Below are 22,423 nucleotides of genomic sequence, written 5' to 3'. Positions count from 1 at the left end.
CCTGTGGGGTAACTAAGGCAAGAAGGGCTGGGAGCAGGGCTCACGCTGCAGAGGACTGGCGAAAGCAAAGTCGCAAGCACAAACCCCAGTACTGACAAACACCAAAGAACCCATGAGGCACTTTTCCACGAGGTGTTTTCCCCACCATGCTACAGATGGTGCCACTCAGGAGAGGCTGAGATCTGAGGATGAAGGTTCAAAGTCAGCCCAGGCTGCAAAGTCCGAGTGGACTTGTGGCTAAAGTGGTAGCATGCCAGCCTTGACCAGAAAGGCTGACAGTGGCCAGGCCCAGAATTCAAGCCCCAGTACCAGCACAAAAACAATATTTTTTAAAAAAGGAAAGTAAAAGCAGGAGAAGAAAGTAGAAAGAGGGAGGAAAGGAGGGAAGGTGTACAAATGGTTGTCATCCCAATGTCCTTCCCAAAATAACTGTGACACTGCAGTTTCAAGGCCTTTATTTAAGCAACAAAAAAGCCTGGGGTGAGAAGGGACAGGCGCTCGGTGGCTGATGACCAGAAGCAGAAGCAGCAGTGGCCAAGGAGGCAGTGTGGGGGCCCTGGAATCCAGACTCAGAACTGAGTGGAGGTAGTTTGAGCCAGGAGATAAGACTGATTCTGCCAGCCACACACAAATGTCTCTAGCACTAAAGAGTATTATTGCTGTAAGCCTCCCAGGGTGGGCCAATCTGGGGGTCCTTGTGAGACAGAATGGGGTGACCCTTGACTGTCTGGGCCCTCGTCAGTGCATCTTGAGGCCCCAGCTTGTGAGGGCTGACAGGGCAAGGAGGGCCTGGGCCGCGTAGTAAGTACCCATGATCACCAGGCGAGCATGAGGCAGGGGCTGGGCAAAGCTGTTCCAGGCAAGTACCCCGTCAGAGAAGGTGAAGAGCAGGGCGCCCCACGCTGTACACCCGTCCTGGGCCAAGCCCCGCCACAGCATGGTAGTCAGGACCAGCTCATAGGCCGCCACAGGCAGCACCATGCTGGGTGCCAGGTGTGGCAGGAGGCAGCCGTAGTACACCAGAGATGCCAGGAGGAGGCACAGCAACAAACTCAGCCTCAGGGGTGAGAGGCCGAAGGCCTGGAGATAGAGGAGGTGGGCAGCAGCGAAGGCAACCATGCCTGGGGAAGAGATGAGCGTGTGGGAGCCAAGCGCCACTCGCCACCATCAATGCCCTGGCTGTGACGAGGACTGGGTGCAGACACTGCCCCCGAGGCCATGGGCCCAGCGCACCTCACCCTCAGACCCTTCTTAGGCAGGGCCGCGTCCTAGGTCTGCTCTGTGCCCCCCAGACCCCCGCCATCTGTGAGGCCTTGCACCCTTAGCCTGCCAGCCAGAAGGCCCTTTCCATTGTGATCTCCTGGCTCAGCAAGCTCCTCCTCCTCCCCACCCCAAGGTGCCCGGGCACCTCCTTCCTTCAAGACTCCTAAGGACCATCCCCTCCTTGGCAAGGCCTTACTTACCTGCTGGACACTCATTGAGACCCCCTCGCCCTCTCCTATGTTCCTCCAGGGCCCAACCCACCACTTCTGCCCCCTGCAGCTCTGAGCAGTAGTCTGGCTGTGCAACAGGTTCGGACCCCACCTAGCACCCTTAACCCTCACTCACCATAGATGAAGGCCTCGGGCCATATGAGGCAGGCATCCCCCACCGCTGAGCACACAAGTGCTCCCTGGAGTAGCCTAGTGTAGGCCCTGCCCGGGGCCACAGCCCACAGGAACACCACCAGGAAAAGAACAGGCAAGCACTTGACCAGGGCGCTGACCCAGGACTGGTGGCTCTCTGGAATCCAGACCAGGAAGTAGATGGCACAGGCGAAGAAGAAGGGGCTCAGCCACAGGCAGACCTGTAGACGCGCAGAGGGAGATCAACGGGTCCCACAGGTGCCCAGAGGAGGGGCAAGCTGCTGAACCTCTTGGGAGCCCAGCCCTCAACCCCACCCATCACAATGGGTCTCCAGTGGAGTGTGAGGCAGGAGGATTGGAGGAGCCGGCTGCGTGAGGCAATACCATCTCAACCAAGCTCTCCGGGCTTCTTCCCCATCCCCACCCCGAGCCGCCCAGATTGTCTCTTTGAGGATCAGGATGTCCAGTCTCCCTGGTGACCTGCCGCCCAGGTCTCCTGCCAAAGACCAAAACCAGGTCTCCCAAACCAGCCTCCCCACAACTACTGATTCCCATCCCATTGCCCCCAGCCTCTGTAGGCTCTCACTTGGACCACAGACGTCTTCAAGGGCACCCCCTTTTTCCTAGCGTCCATGTTGGTCCGTGACACCCAGAGTGGCTTCACAGGGTGGAGGGGCGGTCTCTTAGTTATACGTTAACCCAAAGACCGTCCTGTGGACTCTGACTGATAAGAAGGCTCGGGGAGATGCTGCCCCCACCTTAGATGGCCTTGCCAGGGCACCTGATAAGGTGCACATTGAGATCCAAGGACTCCCCGCCCTCTCCCACAGCCTCTGCCAAGCACAAGGGGCCCTGGACTCTGCTCAAAGCAAGCGGTGCAGGCCTGTGGGTGTGGAAGCTGACCAGTGCCCATTGCAGGTGGACTGGGCTCCTGCTCCCAAGAGCACTGGATGAGATCACAGGCAACACTGGCTCAAGCCTCGCTCAACTGTACACATGCAAGTGAGCCTTCTCGTGGATGAGGGCCACTGGTGTCAGTGCCTGGCTCTCAGCCTCCCATGTGGAAGATGGGGGCCAGTGTACTGGTCCCAGTGCATTGGCCCACCATTGGGCCATTATGTCCCCCTCACCCAGGCAACACACAAGCCCCCCCCCCCCACTAGGGGCACGTGGACAGCTCTCCCGGCCCTCGAAGCCCCCCACCCAACCTGCCCGAGTAGGTCCAAGGGTTTGTGCACCAGCGCCAGAGATGGTCCAGGCTAGGTCTCTTCCTTCTGGAGTCCCTGCCTCTTTTGAATGTCCCCACCTCCCGGGACTGCTGTCCAGTGAGGTTCACAACCTCACCACCCCAGTTCCACCACTCTTGCCACCAGGAATCGTAAACTGTCTTCCTTTATTTATATTTGCAATATGAAATAGAAGCTCAGCACACACACATACTCACACCAGCCTGGGGGAGGGGGAGCCGGGACAAGGTCACTTGGCAGCAGGGCTGGGACCCCATACCCTTGGCGCAGGGGACCCAGCCGACCCGACTCAGGGTAGGGTCCCTAGGGATGTTGCCAGGGAGGCCCCACTTCTTGGGGTCAGGTGCCTGGGTCAGAGGGCAGGGTCTGGCGAAGGCACAACCCCCTGGGCAGGGCCCTCTGATGCCATCACTAGCTGCCCCCGGTGGACCTGAGCTGAAAGCTGGGTATGGGGTCTGCACCGGAGCACAGAGCACAGCACAGGACAGGAGTGGTGTTGGCCTTGGGACCCCAGCACAATCCCCACTGAGACAGATGGGAGTGTGCTTCAAAGCCCAGCCCCAGCACAGCCTGGCTCCCTCTCTCCTCTTCAATATATATATGTGTGCACGTGTATATACACACATGTATATGTATATACACACATACACACATATAATATATATATATATATATATATAATATACGTCTCTCTTTCTCTATGTGATTCTCTTTATTCTAGGAGGCAAAGCTCCGTAATCTCTCTTCTCAGTGCAATGGGTGAGGGTTCTGTCTCTCTGGCGCCAGCTTCCAGGCAGTCCAGAAAGAATGGAGGGGATGGTGAGGACAGGGCGCCCATCGAGGACACGCTGCCTCGCCGGGGTCCACGGGAAGGACGCGAGATTTGGCCACCACTGCCATGCGGCAGCTACCTGGGAACAGGAGACATAGGTTGAGTGTCCAGGCGCCCGCCACTGCCCGACCCCCAGGCTGCCGCACACTCACTGGGAGTCCGGGGAGCCGGGCCCTCCAGGAGCAGAGCCATTGGGCACAGGCGGAGGCTCGTGGGCCTGAGCACTGTCAGGAAAGAGGACCTGGGTCACTTCCCTGCCCCACTTAACCCTCCCTTCCTCTCCCACAATCCACTCTGAGGCTCACCTCTGGCTTTCAGGAAAGCTCAAAGTCTCTGGGTTCTTTCCCCCGTCCCTGGACCGGGGGTGTTGCTGGGTCCTGGAGGCCGGGACAGAGGTAGAGGGGTCTCTGGCTGCACTGTGGGCAAGAACAGCATGGGCATGAGTCCCCTCCACTGCACCTGTAGATGCATCCAGAACCCAGCCTGCCAGGGCCGGCTACCCCCTCCAGAAGGGGTCTCGAGAACCACCCACATGCCTACAAGGCCCAGGCAGCTGACAAGGTGTGTGACCCCAGCTCCTTTCCACCTGCCACCTTTGTAGAAGCTCTTCCTGATGCAGGCTGAGGCTCTCACATGAGCCCCCCCACCACACTCACGAGAAAAGTCCACCCAGCACAGGGGTTAATGATAATGAGGCAGGACTCAGCTACTGGCAGGTCAGGGATAGATAAGGCTTGGCTTTCTCTGCCCTCCTCTCCCTCACCCCCACCAATAGCACAGAAGGGGCCCCCACTGGTCACCTGTCCAAGGAGCTGGGGGAGGAGCACATCCCACGCAGGGTGCCCGGGTCGGGGGCTATGGAGGGAGAGGACAGACTGTCAGTTGTCATCCCCACCAGCTGGGCACCCAGCCCCCCGGGAGGGAGGGAAGAAAGGAAGGCATGACTTACCCGGGGCTTCCACGCCCTCGAGGGCCTCAGCGGCTTCCTGAGGTGCTGAGGCGGTACTGGCATCCTGAGACCTGAGCAAGGGAGGACCCAAGGGCACAGCCATGGTCAGCACCAGGACTGCAGCTCAGCCCAGGCGTAGGTGCCAGCTCACCTGCCCACCAGTCCCCACCTGAGCTCCAGGGCATCCTGGACTGGAGAAGTGGTCGCACTCTGGGCGAGGGACATGCTGAGAGACACCATGGGGGCTGGGGGCCCAGCGTGCAGCTCCTCCTCCCTGGAGACTTGGGGACCCGTTAGGGTATCCACAGGCACTGTGTCAAAGGTGGCTCTCCAGTTTGGGCCTGGGGCAGGGAGCAGGAGCAGAGTGAGCTGTTGCCTGCCACAGACAGGCACACACCCAGAACACAGAGTACAAGCGCTCGACACTCACTGAGAGGCTGAGATCCAGGGCTGGAGCAGAACGGAGGGCCAGCCCCCACACAGGCTCCCCGGCGGTCCCCCTCCTCGTCCTCGTCATCCTCGTCCTCCTCATCCTCCTCACTGTCCGTGCTGCCTCCACTCCTGCCCCAGACACTGCCTCATTAGAAGCCACGTGGGACCAGGCCACTGACCCCACATGGCCACAGGAGGCAGGAAGGGCCACTGAGCCCCAGGGCATACAGGTGCTGAGGCCAGAGGGCAAGGAGGGAGCAGCAGTGGTGAGGGGGTACCCCTATCACAGCCTCTAGGCAGGAATGCCAGCACTTGGCCTCCAGGGAGCTGTGTCTTCAGCCCTGGGAATGGCCGGCACCTGTAGCTACGGACACACCTCATCATTACAACACACTTACATGAAAACACACGAATCACCACCTCATCCTTACTAGTGAACAAGAACCTGTCCAAAGGCCCATCTGCTCTAGAACCAGCCAACAAAGGCTGGGCCCACATGAGAGCCTGACCCTGACCCTAACCCTAACCCTAACCCTGCCTGCCTGCCTGCCTGCCTGCCTGCCTGCTTGCCTGCCTGCTTGCCTGCTTGCCCGCCTGCCACAAGGCAGCAAGAGGAGGCCCACACCACCACCAGGGCTGGCACTAGGACAGTGGCAGACCATGTCCAGCATGTGAAATGCTCCAAAGCCAAGACAGCATTTCAGATAGAGAATATTCAACTTGTATAATTCTGCAGAGAAGAGGCAAGGTGGATCTGTGGGCAGAATGTCCCTGGAGAGAGGGCAGTGGCTGGCAGAGAGCACCCAAGGAGCCAGGAAACGACTCCGGATCCGGGCTTTCCCAGATCCAGTGCACATGTCCCCAATCAACTGTAACAAGCACTCCACACATCACAGGGCAAGGAGCCATGAGTCAGTGCTCATGCCAGCTAGTATGCACAACACTAATCTACTTGATCACAGTGACCAGAGCACAAGCTGTCACCACCTCCAGAGGAATGTGGTCATGCCCCCCACTCCCCGAACAAGGAGAGGGATACTGCCTGGAGTCATCTTATGCCCTTTATAGGAGAAAGTGCCCTGTCCCTTTTGCAGTCTGTCTCTACTGGGTTTCTAACACTCAAGATGAAGGCACCCCAAGCAACACTCAGGCAGCCCAAGCAATACTCCAATACACCTTCCTGACCTCCTCATGCACGTCAGCCTAGTCCCCATACATCTGAGAGCTCTGAGGCCCCTAACACACGGGAGCTGAGCTGTGGGAGGCTGGCTGGCTCACCGGACACCAGGTGGCTGGCCTGCACGGGATGCCCTTGACGGCTGGCCACTCTGCCAGGCACCGTATTCTCCATCAGACTCTGCCAAGCCTTGGCCCTCCTCCTCCTCCTCATCATCATCAAACTGCTGGATGCGGTCCTTATAGCAAATCTCCAACAGGTTGGCGTTGGGCTGTGGTGCAGAGAGGCGGAGGGGTCAACACTGCCTGCGGCCCTCCCACGACACCCCCACTGGGCACAACCCAGACGGGTTAGCAGTGCTTACATTCTCATCATCAGCATTGAGGGAGAAGGTAATGTTGGCGGTCTTGTCAAACGGTGCACTAGAAGAGAAGGTAGGAGTATGGTGAGCCAGCCACGGGGTGGGGGCAGCATTGTTAGGTCACATTCTTTAACCTCACCTACACGACTCCTCGCTGCAAGTTCATCTGCTCCCTGAAACGGGTATGTACCCCATCTTCAATCCTCACAGAACTCTTACCTGTCACATATTCCCAGCATGCTCCATTCTCATAGCTACAGAGGATGTGTCCTCCGTGAAACACTTAACACAAATACACTAACCACGGCGTGCAGTCAGGAATGGAGGGGGCATGCATGCAGTGCAGGAAGCTCCGAACCCCATTCCTGCACCCGTCCCCAGGGCAGCCTACAGCAAGTCACCTAACTCTGTGGAACCCCATAAAACCAAGGAAATAGAATCACTACCATGTGTGGTTTGACGGGTGTAAGACTGACAGGTGTGACCATAAGAAGTTTAAATACACTTTGGTGTCTCCCCTCGGAGCAACAACTGACTGTTGTGATTTGGTTCCAGTCATTCCCTCTCACCAGCCACTTAGTGTGAGAATGGGGCACACCCAGTTTGCAGAGTGCTACAGAATCACTTATCCAAGCAGGCTTTGGGTTTGTGGTTGCTATACGTGTGTGTGTGCATGCGCGCGTGCATGCGTGTGCGTGTGTGCGTGTGTGTGTGTGTGTGTGTGTGTGTGTGTGTGTGTGTGTGCTGGTCTTGAGGCTTGAACTTAGCGCTGTCCCTGAAATTTTTTGTTCAAGGTGCTCTACCACTTGAGCCACAGCTCCACTTTTTTGGTGGTTATAAATAAGAATCACAGACTTTGCTGCCTGGACTGGCATCAAACACTGATCCTCAGGTCTCAGCTTCCTGAGTAGCAGCCCGCTATGCTTTCTTGTCTTTAGTGGGAGTGTACAGTGTTGTGAAAGGACTTTTCCCGGAACACACCTGACAGGGGGCGCTGATACCCAATGTGAGAACACTGGGCAAGCTAGCAACATATCTTGACAGTCCTACAATCTGGGGCTTAAATTCTACAGTGAACTAAGAATCATCTTTGGAGTTTAATGAAACCCTCCATATTTCTGGCTATGTGAGATCTAAAGCCCTGTTCAGAGGCAAGTGATGGGCACTGTGGAGACATGGCACAACAGCCCTCACCATGCTCTGCCACCATCCCGGGCCTCGCCCGCTGTCTGCAGCAGCTCTCTGCTGGTAGTGACACTGAAGCACTCAGTCTCACTGAGGCACCATGCCCTGTTACCTGTCCTCAGTCTGAGGGTGTCTGCTCATGCTCTTGGCCTTCAGCGTGGGGAGGAAGACTACACGGTTTCAGGCCATGGCTGGGAAAGCTCAGAAGTATCTGCAGACTGGGCCATGGTACATAAACAGATGACTGCCCATGGTGGACAGCAGGCGGACACGTGTGGCATCATGAAGTGAACAGGACCGCCATTCCACATATACAGGTACAGCACGTGCTGTGACAGGCAGGGCAGAGCCCACACCTGTGCAAGGGACACTTACTTCACACTTTCTTCCTGCTCCCCAAACTCTTCATCATTAAAGCCAAAGTGGTCAATGAAGGCCGAGGTCATGCGCTGCATCTGGAAGTCCATGAAGGCCTGCAAGGGGCAGAGGTTGGTGCTGGAGGGGCTCCAGGGCAGGCAGACCCCCATTGTGGCCTGGCACAGCCTCAAGCCCACCTGCTGCAGCACGGCCTCCTCGGGGAAGTTGAACTCCTTGAGCCGGTCATCCTCATCATCGCTGGAGGAATGGAGATGGTTGGTGTTCACCTGAGGACAGAGCGGTGAGGAGTCAGGGGTTGTGGGAGCCCCCAGATGAGGGCATGCAGGTGGGCCTGGGGGGCTGGCTAAGGAGGAAAACAGGGTGCCACGGGGACCGGGGACCTCACCAGATCCACCGTGTTCCTCTTGTTGGTCTCAGCCAGGGGTCCTGACACAAACATCTCCCACCGCTCCTGCTGCTCATCTGGCAATTCTGCATACAAGGGGTGGTAAGGTGTCTGCGGGTTCTGGAAGCCTCAGACACCCCAACCCCCACAGCCCCAGCCAGCATGCCTCACCCTTTAGCAGCTGCCCTAGCTGCTCGGCATTGGGTCCCTGCTCCATGTTCTGCACCAGTGCGTTGGCCACACGCGTCAAGTGGCCCATGTAGCCTTTCCTTGGGCCTCCCCCAGACCTGAGCGTGGAGGCCACAGCTGAACGGCAGGCTGGACACCAGGTGCCTCAGGCCTTCTTCTAGCCCTCCCCACCACCTCATCCTCCCTCTCCCCTCCCTGTCCACCCATCCATGGAAGCTGTGCTCACTGCACGCCGTCGTTTTCCTCCCAGGATGTCAGGATCCGCTCCACCAGGCAGCAGTGCTGCAGTAGCTGCAAGAGAGCAGCTGGGCTCAGCCCAGGGTCGTACTCAGGGGGTAGTTCAGGGGTCATACTCAGCGAGTATCCCAGGGGCCTGTTCTCAGGAAGCTCAGCAGCAGCAAGGGGGACCTGACCTGGTAAGGACATTTCCCCAGGCCATAACAGAGGCCAAAGACATCTGGCAGTTTTGTGGTTTTGGTTTTATGACTGAGACAGGGTCCGGCTGTCTAGTCTAAGCTGGCCTTGAACTGATGATCCTCCCATCTCCTGAGTACTGACACTTCTGGCAGGCACCACCCCACGCAGCACTGTCTCTGGATCTCTACAGGGAGCATGCAGCACTGTGCACACAGCCTCCACCCTCCCAGCTCACACGAGGTCCCAGCATCCTCACCTCTGCTGCCTAATGAACCCTGACACCCCCAGGTGCAGACAGGGATACTGCTCAAAGAAGGTGGGAGAAAGGAAAGGGGAGGGCCTTCTGGGAGAAGGAGCCCTGGAGGGAGGTCAGGGAGCAGGGAGTCCCAACTCACATGTTTCACAACAGGGTTTGGAACTGATGTGTCAGAGCTGCTGTCAGGATGGGGCCCTGAGCTCAGCATGGCGCTCACACAAACCTCCACTTGTGCATGCAGGAAGTTGTTGAAGACGTAGTGGAAGAAGAGGTCCTACAGTGGGGCACAGGCTAGTACTGGAGACAACCCGCCCCACCTCCACGCCCCAGTCCCCAGACCCCGTACCAGCAAGGTGTTGGGCACGTCCAGAACCAGGAGCTCTTGTGTTAGGGCAGCGTCATTGGCACTCAGGGCACTGGCCAGGAGCTTGACCACATGCAGCCGCGTGTTGCCCAGAGGCGGGGCAAGGCTGCCCCAGGTCATCTGTAGAGGCTCAAGCTGCAGGAACAGGGAAACAGGGGGCTCAGGGCCCAAAGCCACATTCTCTTCCACCCACCTCCTTTCAAGACCACAGAACTCTTCATGTTCCCAACCTTGGGAGGCTCAAGCAGGAGTTGGTGGAAGCAGCCAAGTCGAGGGCGCAAAGCATTCAGGACACCTGGGCTGAATGTGGCACTGTCCAGGGCCCCCTGGGCCAGGAGCTCCAACTGCCCATCCACACTGCTGAAGAAGTTGTTCATGGTCATAGACTCGGACCTGGGGCAGGGGGAGGATGGAGGACAGTTGAGTCAGACAAGCCTGTGCATGGTATACGAAGGGTGCAGCCATGTTCCCGGGGTGCCAGTCATCTGGACAGGTCAGGCAAGTAGAGGAGGAACAGCCTCTGGCTGGGAATCAACAAGGAGTCTAGAGCAGCCACTCGTCTGCCCAGTGACCATCCAGACCTTGGAGTCTGGGGAGTTGTAATGGCTCTAGCAGAGGCCCCGCAGTCTCTGGCCAGTCCCCTCACCTTGGCCTCCTGGGTTCCAGCAGGGTCAACAGCACCTGGATTCCACTGACGATGACAGACGGGCTCTGCTCCCCCTCGAACATGTTGCTCAAGAGCTGCTCAATGGTTTCCTGCCTGGGGGGAGAGAGGAGGTCAGAGAGAGGCTGGGGATCTCCCTACAGGGAGGGGAGATCAGAGATCAGGGAGGGTAGAGGCTGTCCTGAGACCGCCCTGCTTGCTGGGTCCTGGCACTCGTTTTGCAAACCCACTTTTCCAGGGTAGCCAACAGCTGGTCTGGCTCAGGGCTGTCCTGGCCTTGGATCATCTGCTCTCGGCTCAGGCGGGTGATGTCACACAGGGACTGGGATGCGTTGGAATGTTGCTGGAGAGGAGGAAAAAGTACCCATCACAAGCTGACCCTCCACAAGCAGAGCCACACACATGTGCTATGAGGAGGTGCAAAGGCTTCCAGAAAGGAGACAGGTGTACACACACGTGAGCACTTCACACTAGATCCTCTCCACAGCAGCTGAGAAAAGGAACGTAGCATTGACCAACACAATGAGGGCGTTCATTGCTGTTTTCCCCAATAGTGGCCCACGGCATGCTTGGTAAGTGCTCTACAACTGAACTACCATCTCAGCAAATGAACTTTGAAAACACCATGCCCAGATAAAGAGGCTGAGAAAAGAGGATGCTGTAGTGTGTGGTCCCATTTGTATGACGTGTAGAAGAGAAATGTCCAGAGACAGAAGTACTTGTGCTAGGAGCAGAGGTATGAGTAAAAGTAGAGGACTGCTAATAACTAAGGTGTTTGTGCTTTGTTTTGTTTTTGTCAGTCCTGGGGCTTGACCTCAGGGCCTGAGCACCCTCCCTGAGCTTTTTGCTCAAGGCTAACACCCTACCAACTTGAGCCACAGTGACACTTCCGGCTTTTTCTGTTTATGTGGTGCTGAGGAATCGAACCCAGGGCCTCATGCATGCAAAGCAAGCACTCTACCACTGAGCCACCTTCCCAGCCCACCACTCTAGTTTTCTAGTTAAGAGTTCTACTTAAGAGTCTCCTCAGGGGTCTGAGTAGTAAACACAAGAGTCATGGCTGGACAAATGTTTAGGAAGTTTCTTCCTGTTTGACCAACTGTTGGTCAAAAGGAGTGCACCTAAAACTAACCGAAGGAGGCATTATGCTTCCAGAAAAGTCCCAAGGAAAAGTACTGCGAGCCACAGTAGTGGCCTGTGGGATTGGGCTCTAAAGGAAAGGGTGGAGAGATTCAGCCAGTTAGTGTGAAAGTGGGAGATAAAGTTCTTCTCTCAGAGTATGGAGGCACCGGAGTAGTTCTAGATAACAAGGGTTATTTTTCCTTTAGGAATGATGAGACTCTTGGCAAGCATGCAGCGTGGCCACATGGTTGAAATGGCATCATGTGAAGCTGCCCATGCCATGGAAGGCCTCAGATCTTCTATCATGTACATAATTTCCCTATCTCTTTTATAATAAAACTGATGGTAACTAATGATAAAAATAAATTTAAAAAGGCCAGGAACCAGTGGCTCACGCCTATAATCTTACACACTCAGGAGGCTGAGGTCTGAGGATCACAGTTCAAAGCTAGCCCAGGCAAAGAGTCCGTGAGACCCTTCTTTCCAATTAACCACCAGAAAAACCAAAAGTGGCGCTGTGGCTTAAAGTGGTAGAGGGCTCACTTTGAGCTAAGGAGCTCAGGGACAGTGCCCATGACCAGAGTTCAAGCCCCATGACCAACAAAAAAAATGTCTTTCAGGGACTTTCCTGCCAGGCTGGCTCTGAACTTCAGTCCTCAGATCTCAGCTTCCTGAGTAACTAGGATTACAGGTGTGAACCACCAAGTGCCCAGCTGATCACAAGGTTTCTTAATTGCAGTATAAAAATGCTTTAATTTGATGTGGTGACAGTTCTACAACCCTTTGAGTATGCTGAAAGCTACAGAATTAGAACTCTGGGAGGCGAAATGTATGCACTGTTCTCCTGGTAGACTGTCACAAAAGTTGTCAGGGTCAGGCACCAGTGGCTCACACCTGTCATCTTAGCTACTGAGGAGGCTGATATCTGAGGATCAAGGTTCAAAAGCCAACCCAGGCAGGAACATCCGTGAGACTCTTATCTCCAATAAACCACTCAGAAAACCGGAAGTGGCACGGTGGCTCAAGTGTAGAGCGCTAGGCTTGAGCTGAAGAGCTGAGGGACATTGCCCAGGCCTAGAGTTCAAGCCCCACAACAAAAGAAAAAAAAGCAGTTCTCAGGACGTGAGCAGAGAGTGGAGCTTATCCCAGCATGCAGCTCAGGCCCCATCCTTGCCCTTATCCCTCAGGCCCCCACAGTGGTCAAGGAGATGTGGACACACAAGTGGGTACACTGCACCCTTTTCTTGCCATGTGCCCTTTAAAGGGGGTAAGCAGGGTGTGGGCACGGCGGGAGGGAGGAGCCGGGCTATGTCCGCGGCACTCACATTGTCATCTTTCGATGGGTGAATCTGTTCGATCAGCCGCTGGACAATCTTCTCCTCATTGAGCCACTGAGGGACAAGGGCAGGGGCTGTCAGGTCCCCAGCCATGTGCCACCGCCCCCCCCCCCCCCCCCGAAGCAGGCCCTCTCACATTGAGGACATCCTGCCGCAGCTGTGGCCGCTCCACGCAGGTGAGCAGGCGCAGGAGGAGGTCCATGATGGCTGAGGTGCCTATGTGTCGCAGCAGCAGGTCCACAAAGTCATCCTTCTTGCGCAGGAAGGACACAAGCTGGGGGCACAGGGCAGCATCAGGGCACAGGCTCTCAAACCCAGCCCTCCGCCCTCCACCCCGTCTGGGTGCCGAGGGGTGGCAGGCACCTGATCCGTCTTGCGGTTGATGAGGACCCCCATGACCTTGCTGAAGAAGCTAGCAAGCAGAGGATTGAGGCTGCCACCACTCTGCAGGAAGCCATAGAGCCGGTTCAAGAGGGACTCATCTGCACCCAGGGCGTCATTGATCTGGGGCACATCAGAGGTCAGGATATCGCAGGCCACACTGGGGTACCTGGGAAGGGAACACACACAATGAGGGGCTCATGGGGGTGGAAGGAGGCCCATCTTTATACACTGGAAATTGCTGGGTGCCCACAGCACCTAACCACTGAGGTCTGGATGCTGAGGTCTGGAAACTGTAGTTCCACACCAGGCCAAGCAAAAGTTTGTAAGAATATATCTTGAAATAACCGGCAAAAACCTGGACTGCAGAGCACCAGCCAAGCAAGCAAGCAAAATGCATTGAAACCCTGGTACTGAAGGGGGAAACAATAACACGCACACAGCACATGCACACACGTATACATACACACACACACACACACACACACACACACCACGAAAAAGCAGAAGGGAGTGGCTAACATAAAATGTGAGTGGCAAAGGGCTCTGAGTCTAGAATGGGAGCAGTGTGGATCTTAAAGCCTGCCCAGGCAGAGCCTGGTCCTCCCACCCAGATCCCTCACCCCCAAACCTCAGCTCCTGAGTGCAGGAGTGGGTGGGGACTCACTTGTAGCGCAGTCGCTCCTCACCACTGATGGGCGGCTCCTGGGTGACCCAGGCCACCATGGCTTGCAGGTGGGGCGGCTGCAGTAGGAAGTCCAGCAGCTTTCGGTTGACAACCTTGCACTCCTGCAGCACGTCCTCCTCATCCAGCAGCTCAGGAAGGCTCAGGTCCTCCCGTTCCAGCAGTGTGTCCAGGTGCGAGCTTGTGTGCAGGTCAAACTTCCAAAACATGGCGCCCTGCAGTACCACAATCCACATGTCAGACCCCTGAGTCTGGGAGCCACCAATCCCTCCCCACCATGGTCCTGGACTCAGCACCACATCACACATGTTCGGTGTCCCAACAGGAAATAGGCCCGCCTGGAAGCCCCAGCCACTGCCTCCAGCCTAGCTCCCTTTCCTACAGGGCAAGGTGTCCTCTACCCTCCTCAGGAGGGAGACCTAGCAAAGGCCTCAGCGTGGACCATGTGGGGCCCGCGGGGAGAGGCCCAACACCGCCCAGTGACCTCAGCCTGTCCCAAACCCATGTCCATCATCCCCATCTGAGCAAGGATACCACTTGAACTTCTGGCTTCAAATTCAGTGCAGTCTCTATTTGCTGAACAAATTCAAATGCCCCATGGCCACCAGTGCACAGCTGGTGCCCATGCTGTGAGGGGCAGTGACGGGGAGAGAGGAAGTCTGTGCGTGGAGGCTGCGGCTGTTGCCTGGACACTGCACACACAAACACACCCAACCATCATCTCACCCGTCACCCCACGCCCTTGCCTGGGACAGGACAAACACCACTTCTGTCCTGGTCAGTCAGCTCCCAGGATAGCCACTGACAGGGCCCAGAGAAATTCATGCCGAGAAAAACAGCCTCAACAGAGGAATACAGTAGGCTACAAACACCCAGCTCCATAGCCACAAGGAGCACACACAGGGCACCAGACGACAGACAGACAGCAGCACTGCCCCGAGCCCAGCCAGCACTAAGGAGCTTCCTCCTCATGAGGAGCCTATAAGGCTCCAGAAACGAGGGCAGCAGAGCCAACCCGTGTCCACAGCTGCCGAACATGACTTCCACTCCTCACCACCCCTCGCACAGGAGGAAAATGGAAGCCTGGGTAAGGTGGATGGCCTCAAGGATGGGCACCTATGTGCATCTTGCCAAGGGCAAGGCACTGACCACAGCTGCCTCCTCCTACCTCGGAGGAAGCTGGGAAGAGGCGAGGCAGCACAGCAAGCAGAAGGTGCCTCAAGTTAGGTACAGAGGCTAGTCCCCAACCAGCCTGCCAAGCCACCCAGGCCTGCCCCTGTCTACCATCCTGCTATGCTCTCTGGGAAGCGCATTCAGAGCTGCCTGCAAACTCCTCTCAGTGAAGACACACTTGTGGTACACCTGCACTGATTCCAGAACCTTCCCTAAGTTACTGAACTCGAGGGTATGCCGGTTTATGCATGTAGCATAGAACCCAGCACTGTGATGGCAAATGCTCACAAATATTAGCTGACAGACACCTATCTCCAAACCATGTTGTCACCAACCTTTGCCTATGAGATAGGGGCAATCTACTCACTGGGGAATCCAAGTAAAATCATTCCCACCAGCCCCCCAGCCTGTCCCCTGCCAGCTGTAGGGAGGAAGGAATGGCAGGGGAGGGAACCTTAGGGCACAGGTATGGAGAAGGAAGGCAGAAGCGCTCCTACTTCACAGGAAGCCCTAGTTTCGGCAGACCAGCTCAGGGGCTCCTTCTTACTTTGTATCCCCCACTTAGCAATGAGGAAATCAGGCCAACAAGAACCCTGGTCACAGATGAGAAAACTGAGGCTTAGTAGTAGTGAGTCAGCTCTCACATAGCACGTGAACAGCAGGGAAGGAAGGGCGGGAAGATGGGATGGGAAGGGGCTTCCCAAGCACTGTCAGGGTACCTGGGACTAGAGTAACCACAAGGATCAACTGCTAAGCCCAAGGGGAGCCGTGAGTGTGGGAATCAACAAGAAGTTCAACATGGAGAACACATAGCCTTCTCTACAAGGGAGACTTGCATGGCAGTAAGACCAGGCAGGGCAGGAAGCTTCCTGGGCTGAAAGAACCAGGCCAGGCACCAAGAGCCACAAGTTGTACAGGCCATCAACACGACACACCCAGAAGAGGTGAAGTTGCCAGATGTTGAAAAGTTAGAAGAACAACTGTTAATGGAAACAGTTTCTTTTGAGGTGGTTTTCTAAAATGTTCTAAAAACAACCATAAGAGAAAAAAGAAATTAAAAATAAAATCAATTGTTGATAGTTCCACAAAGTTGTAAATATACTAGGGAACTACTGAATTGTGTTGTGGGGTTTTTTTGGGGGGCGGGGGGAACAGTATAGGGATTTGAACTTGGGGCCTTGCACTGCTAAGAAGGTGCCCTGCCACTTGAGCCACACTGCCAGCCCCTAATTGTGGACTTTAGGTTGAATAAACTTTAGGGCATAGGAATTCTACTTCAACAAAAATAATACGGAAAAAAAAAAGCTGTCTTGGGCCACTATACTGAGGCAGGTAGGCTGGCTTGGCAGAGCTGAAACTCACCAAGGTTCTGCTCCAGTGGGTTCACCCACCCTCAAACCAACATCCTGGAGATAAGCCCCTCACACAGTGGGTGGGGGCAGGGCCAAGCCAGCACCTCTGGGAAACCCAGGCAGCTACCCTCTCACTACTTTGCTTCTAGTGGAGACACAAGGTTAAGGGTTTCCATTGTTCCCACCCAGAAAGGGATGCAGAAGAACACAGAGCCTACCAGCTACCAAGCAGCAGAATCCATTATACCCTGGTCCCTTCTCAAAGCTAGGCCCATCTTTTTTTTTTTTTTGGTCGGTCATGGGGCCTGAACTCTGGGCCTTGGCGCTGTCCCTCAGCTCTTCAGCACAATGTGTGCGCTCTACCATTTGAGCCTCAGTGCCACTTCCGGTTTTCTGGTGGTTAACTGAGGAATCTCACAGACTTTCCTGCCCAGGGTGGCTTTGAACCGCGATCCTCAGATTTCAGCCTCCTGAGTAGCTAGGATGACAGGCGTGAACCCCCAGCACCCAGCCCATCCACTCACTTCTCAGACAGCTGGCTAAAGGACACAGGCCATGGCTACCTCTTCCATTTTCAGGGACCAGTCAGGAAGGTGCTGGCTATATGGGGTGTGGTGTCTAGGGAAGTCCACATAAGCTTAGGCTCCACCAACAGGCAATCCCTTGAGAATTTAACCGAGGTTGATCTTCCAGAATCACCAGGGTCAAATGCATGCAGTTGTCACCTTGCAAACTTTGCTTTTCAGGCTCTAAACAATGAAGATGCCAATACAGAAAAACTGGGAGGAGAAGGGAGAAAAACCTTTCCCTCCCCACAAACCTTCAATTTGCCTCAGCCTTATTTATTACACCTGACTCTCAGCATCACCTTCCCGCTTAATGAGCTTGCCAACAGGCAGGAGAGGCTGTTCTCATTCTCTTAACCTAGGCCTTTGTGTCCCTGGCTGTGAGAGACACAGCCAGCGGGAAGAGCTGCTGTGACTCAGGGCAGGAGGCCCCCACACAACACAGGTGTCCCTGAGACCACATCCCTGCCCTCTCCAACAGAACTGTAAGAGACGGTCACCACCCTAGGTGACAGCTCTCAAAATAGAAAAATAGTGAAGAGACTCACAAAGTCTATCCAAGTGAGCCCAGTATTGTCCTCGGACCGTTCAAACACTCAGGCTGGAACCACACGGCCCGCCACCCCCATCAACCCGCTGCAACTTTCAGCAACTTCAAGAAAACGGAAATGACTACCACTGGTTTTAGCAACGGTTTGAAAACCATGACTCTAGCTACAAACGGAAGGGGAAATTGTAAACGAAGCCACTGTAAGGGAAGCCATTAAACACGAAAACTACCTCAGCCTGTCCTGCCAACTACACCACTCTCTCTGGCTTGTTTTGTTGCTGCTGCCACTACTGTCTCTTCAAACACTGCCCTGCCTGACCTGCCCCAGGGACCAAGCCTTCAGAATGGAGGTCAAAGGCCACCACCAGAGGCCTCCGGGAGGGCATATGAGGACAGTTCCTGAATGCTCTGAGGTTCAGCAGAGGCTCCAGCATCCGGGCAGTCCACAGGCTGGCCAAGCACTCCAGGAGCAGAGAAAACCTGAGGCTGGGAAGGTGACTCAGTGGTAGAACGCTTGCCTTATATGCATGAGGCCCTGGGTTCAATTCCTCAGCACCATATAAGCAAAAAAAGCTAGAAGTGGTGCTGTGGCTCAAGTGGTAGAGTGGTAGCCTTGAGCTAAAGAGCTCAGGGACAGAGCCCAAAGTTTAGGACCCCTGACAGGAAAGAAAGAGAGAAAGGAAGGAAGAGAGAAAGAAAGAGAGAAAGAAAGAAAGGAAGAGAGAGAGAAAGAAAGAGAGAGAAAGAAAGAAAGAGAGGAAGAAAGAAAGAGAGAAAGAAAGAAAGAAAGAAAAAAAAAAGCAGGCCTGCCAGATACTGGTTTCTCACGCCTGTAATCCTAGCTACTCAAGTGGCTGGGATCTGACAATTGCAGTTCAAAGCCAGCCTGGGCAGGAAAGTCTGTGAGACTCTCATCTCCAATGAACCACCAGAAAACTGAAACTGGCACTGTGGCTCAAGGGATAGAGCACTTGCCTTGAGTTGAAGAGCTCAGGGATAGCACCCAGGCCCAGAGTTCAAGCCCCACAACAGACTGGGGGGAGTGGGGCGGGGGTGGGGAGTAGTTAAAAAAAAAAAAGCAGGCCTGACAGCTCTTTAAAAGGCTGGGTGGTTCAGAAGCCATCCCCAAGCAGGACCTGCCATGTACATGACTGCAGAAGGCATAATCCTGGGGGAAGATGGGGAAGTAACAGCCTAACCCCAGAGAGATGGAATAATTAGGAAACAGTCTAAGGACACTTGGCCAAGGACTGGGAGGAGACCGGAAGGCTCAAGCTCAGAACTCAGCTCCCAGACCAGCCAACATTTAAAGGAAAAAAGGGAAAGATGAGTAAATGGATTTGAAATAGCCAAAGTAAAAAGCCAAATGGAAGCCATCTACAATGTTAGCACTCAAGAGACAGCAGAGGCAGGACAGAGATTCAAGGCCAGCTTAGGCTACATAGCAAGTGTTTGCTCTTCCCACCAAAAAGGCCCTAAATTCAATTTTTTGTGTGTGTGTGCCAAACCTGGACCAAAGTATCCTCCACCTCAGCCACTCTCATACCAGGGATTACAGGAACAAACCATTTAAGCAATCTTTTTCTTTCTTTTTGTCTGGTCCTGGGGCTTGAACTCAGGGCCTGGATGGTGTCCCTGAGCTTTTTGCCCTCAAGGCTAGTGCTCTACCACTTGAGCCACAGCTCCATTACCAGGTGTTTTTCTTTTTTTGGTCTGTTGTGGGGCTTCAACTCTGGGCCCGAGCGCTGTCCCTGAGCTCTTCAGCTCAAGGCTAACACTCTACCACTTGAGCCACAGCGCCACCTCCAGCCTTTTCTGTTTATGTGGCACTTAGGAATTGAACCCAGGGCCTCATGCACGTGAGGAAAGCACTCTACCACTGAGCCATCTTCTTAGCCATTACCAGTTTTTTTGTGATTAATGGGAGTTAACAGTCTGACTTTCTTGCCCAAGCTGGCTTCAAACCTCAATCTTCACAGCTCAGCCTCCTAAATAGCTAGAGGCACAAGCCACTGGTGCCTGGCTTGAACTAAATTTTTGGTGTGGCCTAATCAAGGACCTAACTCTATGGCACCTCAGTTTCCTCATCTGGCAAATACCTCACAGATAGGATGACTGTCTGATACCCACAGGAAGGCTCCATAAAACTGGTACACAAAGGGAAAACCCCTTTGGGTCTGGCATGTTGACAAGAGTGTCAGCCTACCCAGCAGGTACTTTTGCTTGCTGCAAGTCTATCTACACAGGCACTGTACACTGGTGCCTTACCTGAATGCCCCATCCTGGCTTGCTGCTCCCTCCACCCTCCCGACAGTTCTTGGAGCCAAACTATCTCCTCTTGGACCTTCAGGCCTCTATACAACACTACATCCTTTAAGAAGCCACTCAGGCCAACGAATCTCCGCTCTGAGACAGGATGTGCCTTTTCGGATACCTGCCTACCACTGACACCAATTACCCAGGATCTAGTGCACAGCCAGATCCAAAGGTGTTTATTGGATTAAAGAAAATTAAAGTGGGTTGTGGGGGGGATCTTCAAAGATCACTCAGCCATATATCCTGGCAGATGGGCATATTTCTCCTCTATGCACATGACCAATGAAAGCAAGCCACCAAAGAGATGAAGGTAAATCACAATATAAAACCCAGGCTAGGAGCAGGTAAAACTAATCTAAAAATCACATGAATGCATCAAAGCAGGGATTGCTCCACCAACACTAGTGACATGTGGAGCTGGGTTGGTATTTGTGTGGAGACTGTCCTGGACAGCGTAAGCTGAAGAACAGCATCCCTGACCGTCACATTCACCAAATGCTAGTAGCATACACACACACACACACACACACACAAAAATGTCTCTAGACATTGCTAAAGGTCCCCAGGCAGACACCCCCCACTATCTGAAAAAAAATAGCAGTCCTTAAGAGCTACTGATCCTGGTGAGCTCACTGCACCCTGCATTCTGTAAAAGGCATCTACAAACATTAGCACTTAGCCCCAGAACCGCGCCCTCTGTGCTGAGCCTATTACTGTGCCCACTTAGGCAGGAGGAGGCACAGCGACCTCAGCAACTTGTCCAAGTACTCACCACTTGGAAAGTCAGAGCCAGGATAGGAACCTTGTCTGTGTGACACTGTCTTTCTCTAAACCAATTAGCCTCCACTACCTCCTCATTATCCAATCCCAAATTGAACTTTTGCAAAACGATATTGGTGGGCAAGGGTTTTTTGTTTTTAAATAACAAAGAGCACAGCATTTTAAACAGAAGGAGCCAACTCCAAATGCCTTTCCACCACAAGAAAGTGTACACAGCAAGGTGACACACAGAGCACATCCTTGTGTGCTGTCACTACCAGGGATGTGTATACAAGCCCCCCACACACACACACAACCTTCAATCTTGAGTCCATGCAAACATGTGCCTCGGTGCTCAGGGTTATACCCTCCTCAACCTCTCAGCGAGGAATCGATCGTATGGGTAAAGACAATTGTTTTACCAGGTTTGAACCCAGCACATCTGACAAAACAAAGCAGCTTCCTTAGAAAAGCATCCTGACACAAAGAAGGCCTGAATGGTCAGTACAGGTAGAGGGTGTGTGTGTGCATCCTGACACAAAGAAGGCCTGAATGGTCAGTACAGGTGGGGGGGGGGGGGGGGGGGAGCTACAAAACCCAGGCCCTGGATAAGCCCACAGGCAGAGCCACTCTGCCCCTGGCCCTCTGAACACATCCACACAGCCCACTCATGGCTCCACTACGGTTCCTTCCCACCTTCATATATTTGCACATGTTGGTTCTTCCACATGGAAAGCTCTTCTTCCCACTCTCCATCTGCTAACTCCTACTCAGCCTTTCCACACAGAAAAAGCCACCCATCCGGCCAGCCAGTCTCTCCCACTGCCCGTGGCCTGCAGCGGTGGCACCCTGGTTGCCCATCACAACGGCGATTGTGACTGTCCAGCTGAGCCTTTGTCTGCCCCGGGGGCTCTGCCCCGTGTTCCCCACCAGGCCCTCACCAGGCCTCCAGAGCCAGGTCGGGGAGCACACCGACTCCCAGACACAGGGAAAATCCACTCTCCAGCGATCCTGAGCCTGAGGATGAGATCAGAGAGACCAAGGCACCCAAGAAGGTTTGGGAGAGGAGGGCAGAGAGACGGGGTCTAGGGGAGAAAAGCTGAAGGCACCCAAAAGGAAGACTGGGGAGATGGAGGACTGGGCCCAATCGTGGGGGAGGGGTGGAGTTAAAGAGAGTCCCAGCACAAGACGGAAGGTGGGGGGGGGGGGCAGGAAAAGAAACTTGGGGAACCACAGGACGGGAACTGGGGCGAGCCTCAGCCTTGGGGGGACCACGGGTCGAGATATTTGGGATAGACTGAGAGACGGTACAGGAATGAGAGGTCGGGACACGGAGACCCGGTGGAGATGACTGGGTGACGCGGGGGACGGGGGTACAGCGGAGAAGCCGTCGGGACGAAGGGGGACCGCGGGACGGGGAGGACCAGGATGGGGATGGGGACCCCGGGACGGAAAAGGGGGACCGCGGAACGGGGAGGGGGGACCGCGGGACGGGGGTGGAGGGACCTGGGACGGGAAGGGGGGACCCCGGGATGGTGAAGGGACCCCGGGGGAGGGGGGTGAAGGCGCGGCGCGGGCAGGTCGAGGTTCGCGCTCACCTGCGAGGGGGGGCGGCGGCTCCTCGCACTCGGGGCTCATCGGGGCGCCCACCCCTGCCCCGCCGCCCGCAGCTCCGGCCCGGTCGCGGGGCCTTGGGTGTGGGGCGGGGGCGGCGGCGGGGT

At 55.1% G+C, this 22,423-nt stretch overlaps 2 protein-coding genes across 3 annotated transcripts; both read right to left on the bottom strand.

Moving 5' to 3' along the window:
* Nucleotides 1-440: 440 nt before the first annotated feature.
* On the bottom strand, nt 441-2,728 carry Tmem86b (transmembrane protein 86B). Its single transcript, XM_042683152.1, has 3 exons — nt 2,212-2,728; nt 1,609-1,846; nt 441-1,121 (listed from the first exon to the last, which is right to left on the bottom strand). Exons 1-3 carry the CDS (start codon nt 2,257-2,259, stop codon nt 739-741), a joined length of 669 nt encoding a protein of 222 aa, XP_042539086.1. The 5' UTR covers nt 2,260-2,728; the 3' UTR covers nt 441-738.
* A 271-nt stretch (nt 2,729-2,999) lies between these two features.
* Ppp6r1 (protein phosphatase 6 regulatory subunit 1) lies at nt 3,000-22,419 on the bottom strand. 2 transcript variants are annotated; one of them, XM_042683150.1, is made up of 24 exons: nt 22,301-22,419; nt 13,969-14,201; nt 13,284-13,470; nt 13,057-13,194; nt 12,909-12,974; nt 10,692-10,804; nt 10,444-10,557; nt 10,028-10,190; nt 9,780-9,932; nt 9,573-9,707; nt 8,987-9,051; nt 8,743-8,858; nt 8,572-8,657; nt 8,363-8,452; nt 8,184-8,281; nt 6,627-6,684; nt 6,364-6,533; nt 5,084-5,214; nt 4,823-4,994; nt 4,654-4,724; nt 4,505-4,559; nt 4,010-4,120; nt 3,857-3,928; nt 3,000-3,783 (listed from the first exon to the last, which is right to left on the bottom strand). In XM_042683150.1, exons 2-24 carry the CDS (start codon nt 14,193-14,195, stop codon nt 3,780-3,782), a joined length of 2,595 nt encoding a protein of 864 aa, XP_042539084.1. In that variant the 5' UTR covers nt 14,196-14,201; nt 22,301-22,419; the 3' UTR covers nt 3,000-3,779. The 2 variants fall into 2 exon arrangements, with proteins under 2 accessions (XP_042539084.1, XP_042539085.1); XM_042683151.1 differs by lacking the exon at nt 22,301-22,419 and adding an exon at nt 21,644-21,666.
* Between the last annotated feature and the right edge of the window lie 4 nt (nt 22,420-22,423).

This window comes from Dipodomys spectabilis, unplaced genomic scaffold (assembly GCF_019054845.1).
Source record: "Dipodomys spectabilis isolate Male_0828 unplaced genomic scaffold, ASM1905484v1 ptg000080l, whole genome shotgun sequence".
Classification (NCBI taxonomy): domain Eukaryota; kingdom Metazoa; phylum Chordata; class Mammalia; order Rodentia; family Heteromyidae; genus Dipodomys; species Dipodomys spectabilis.
This window is presented reverse-complemented; position numbering and strand designations above follow the sequence as displayed.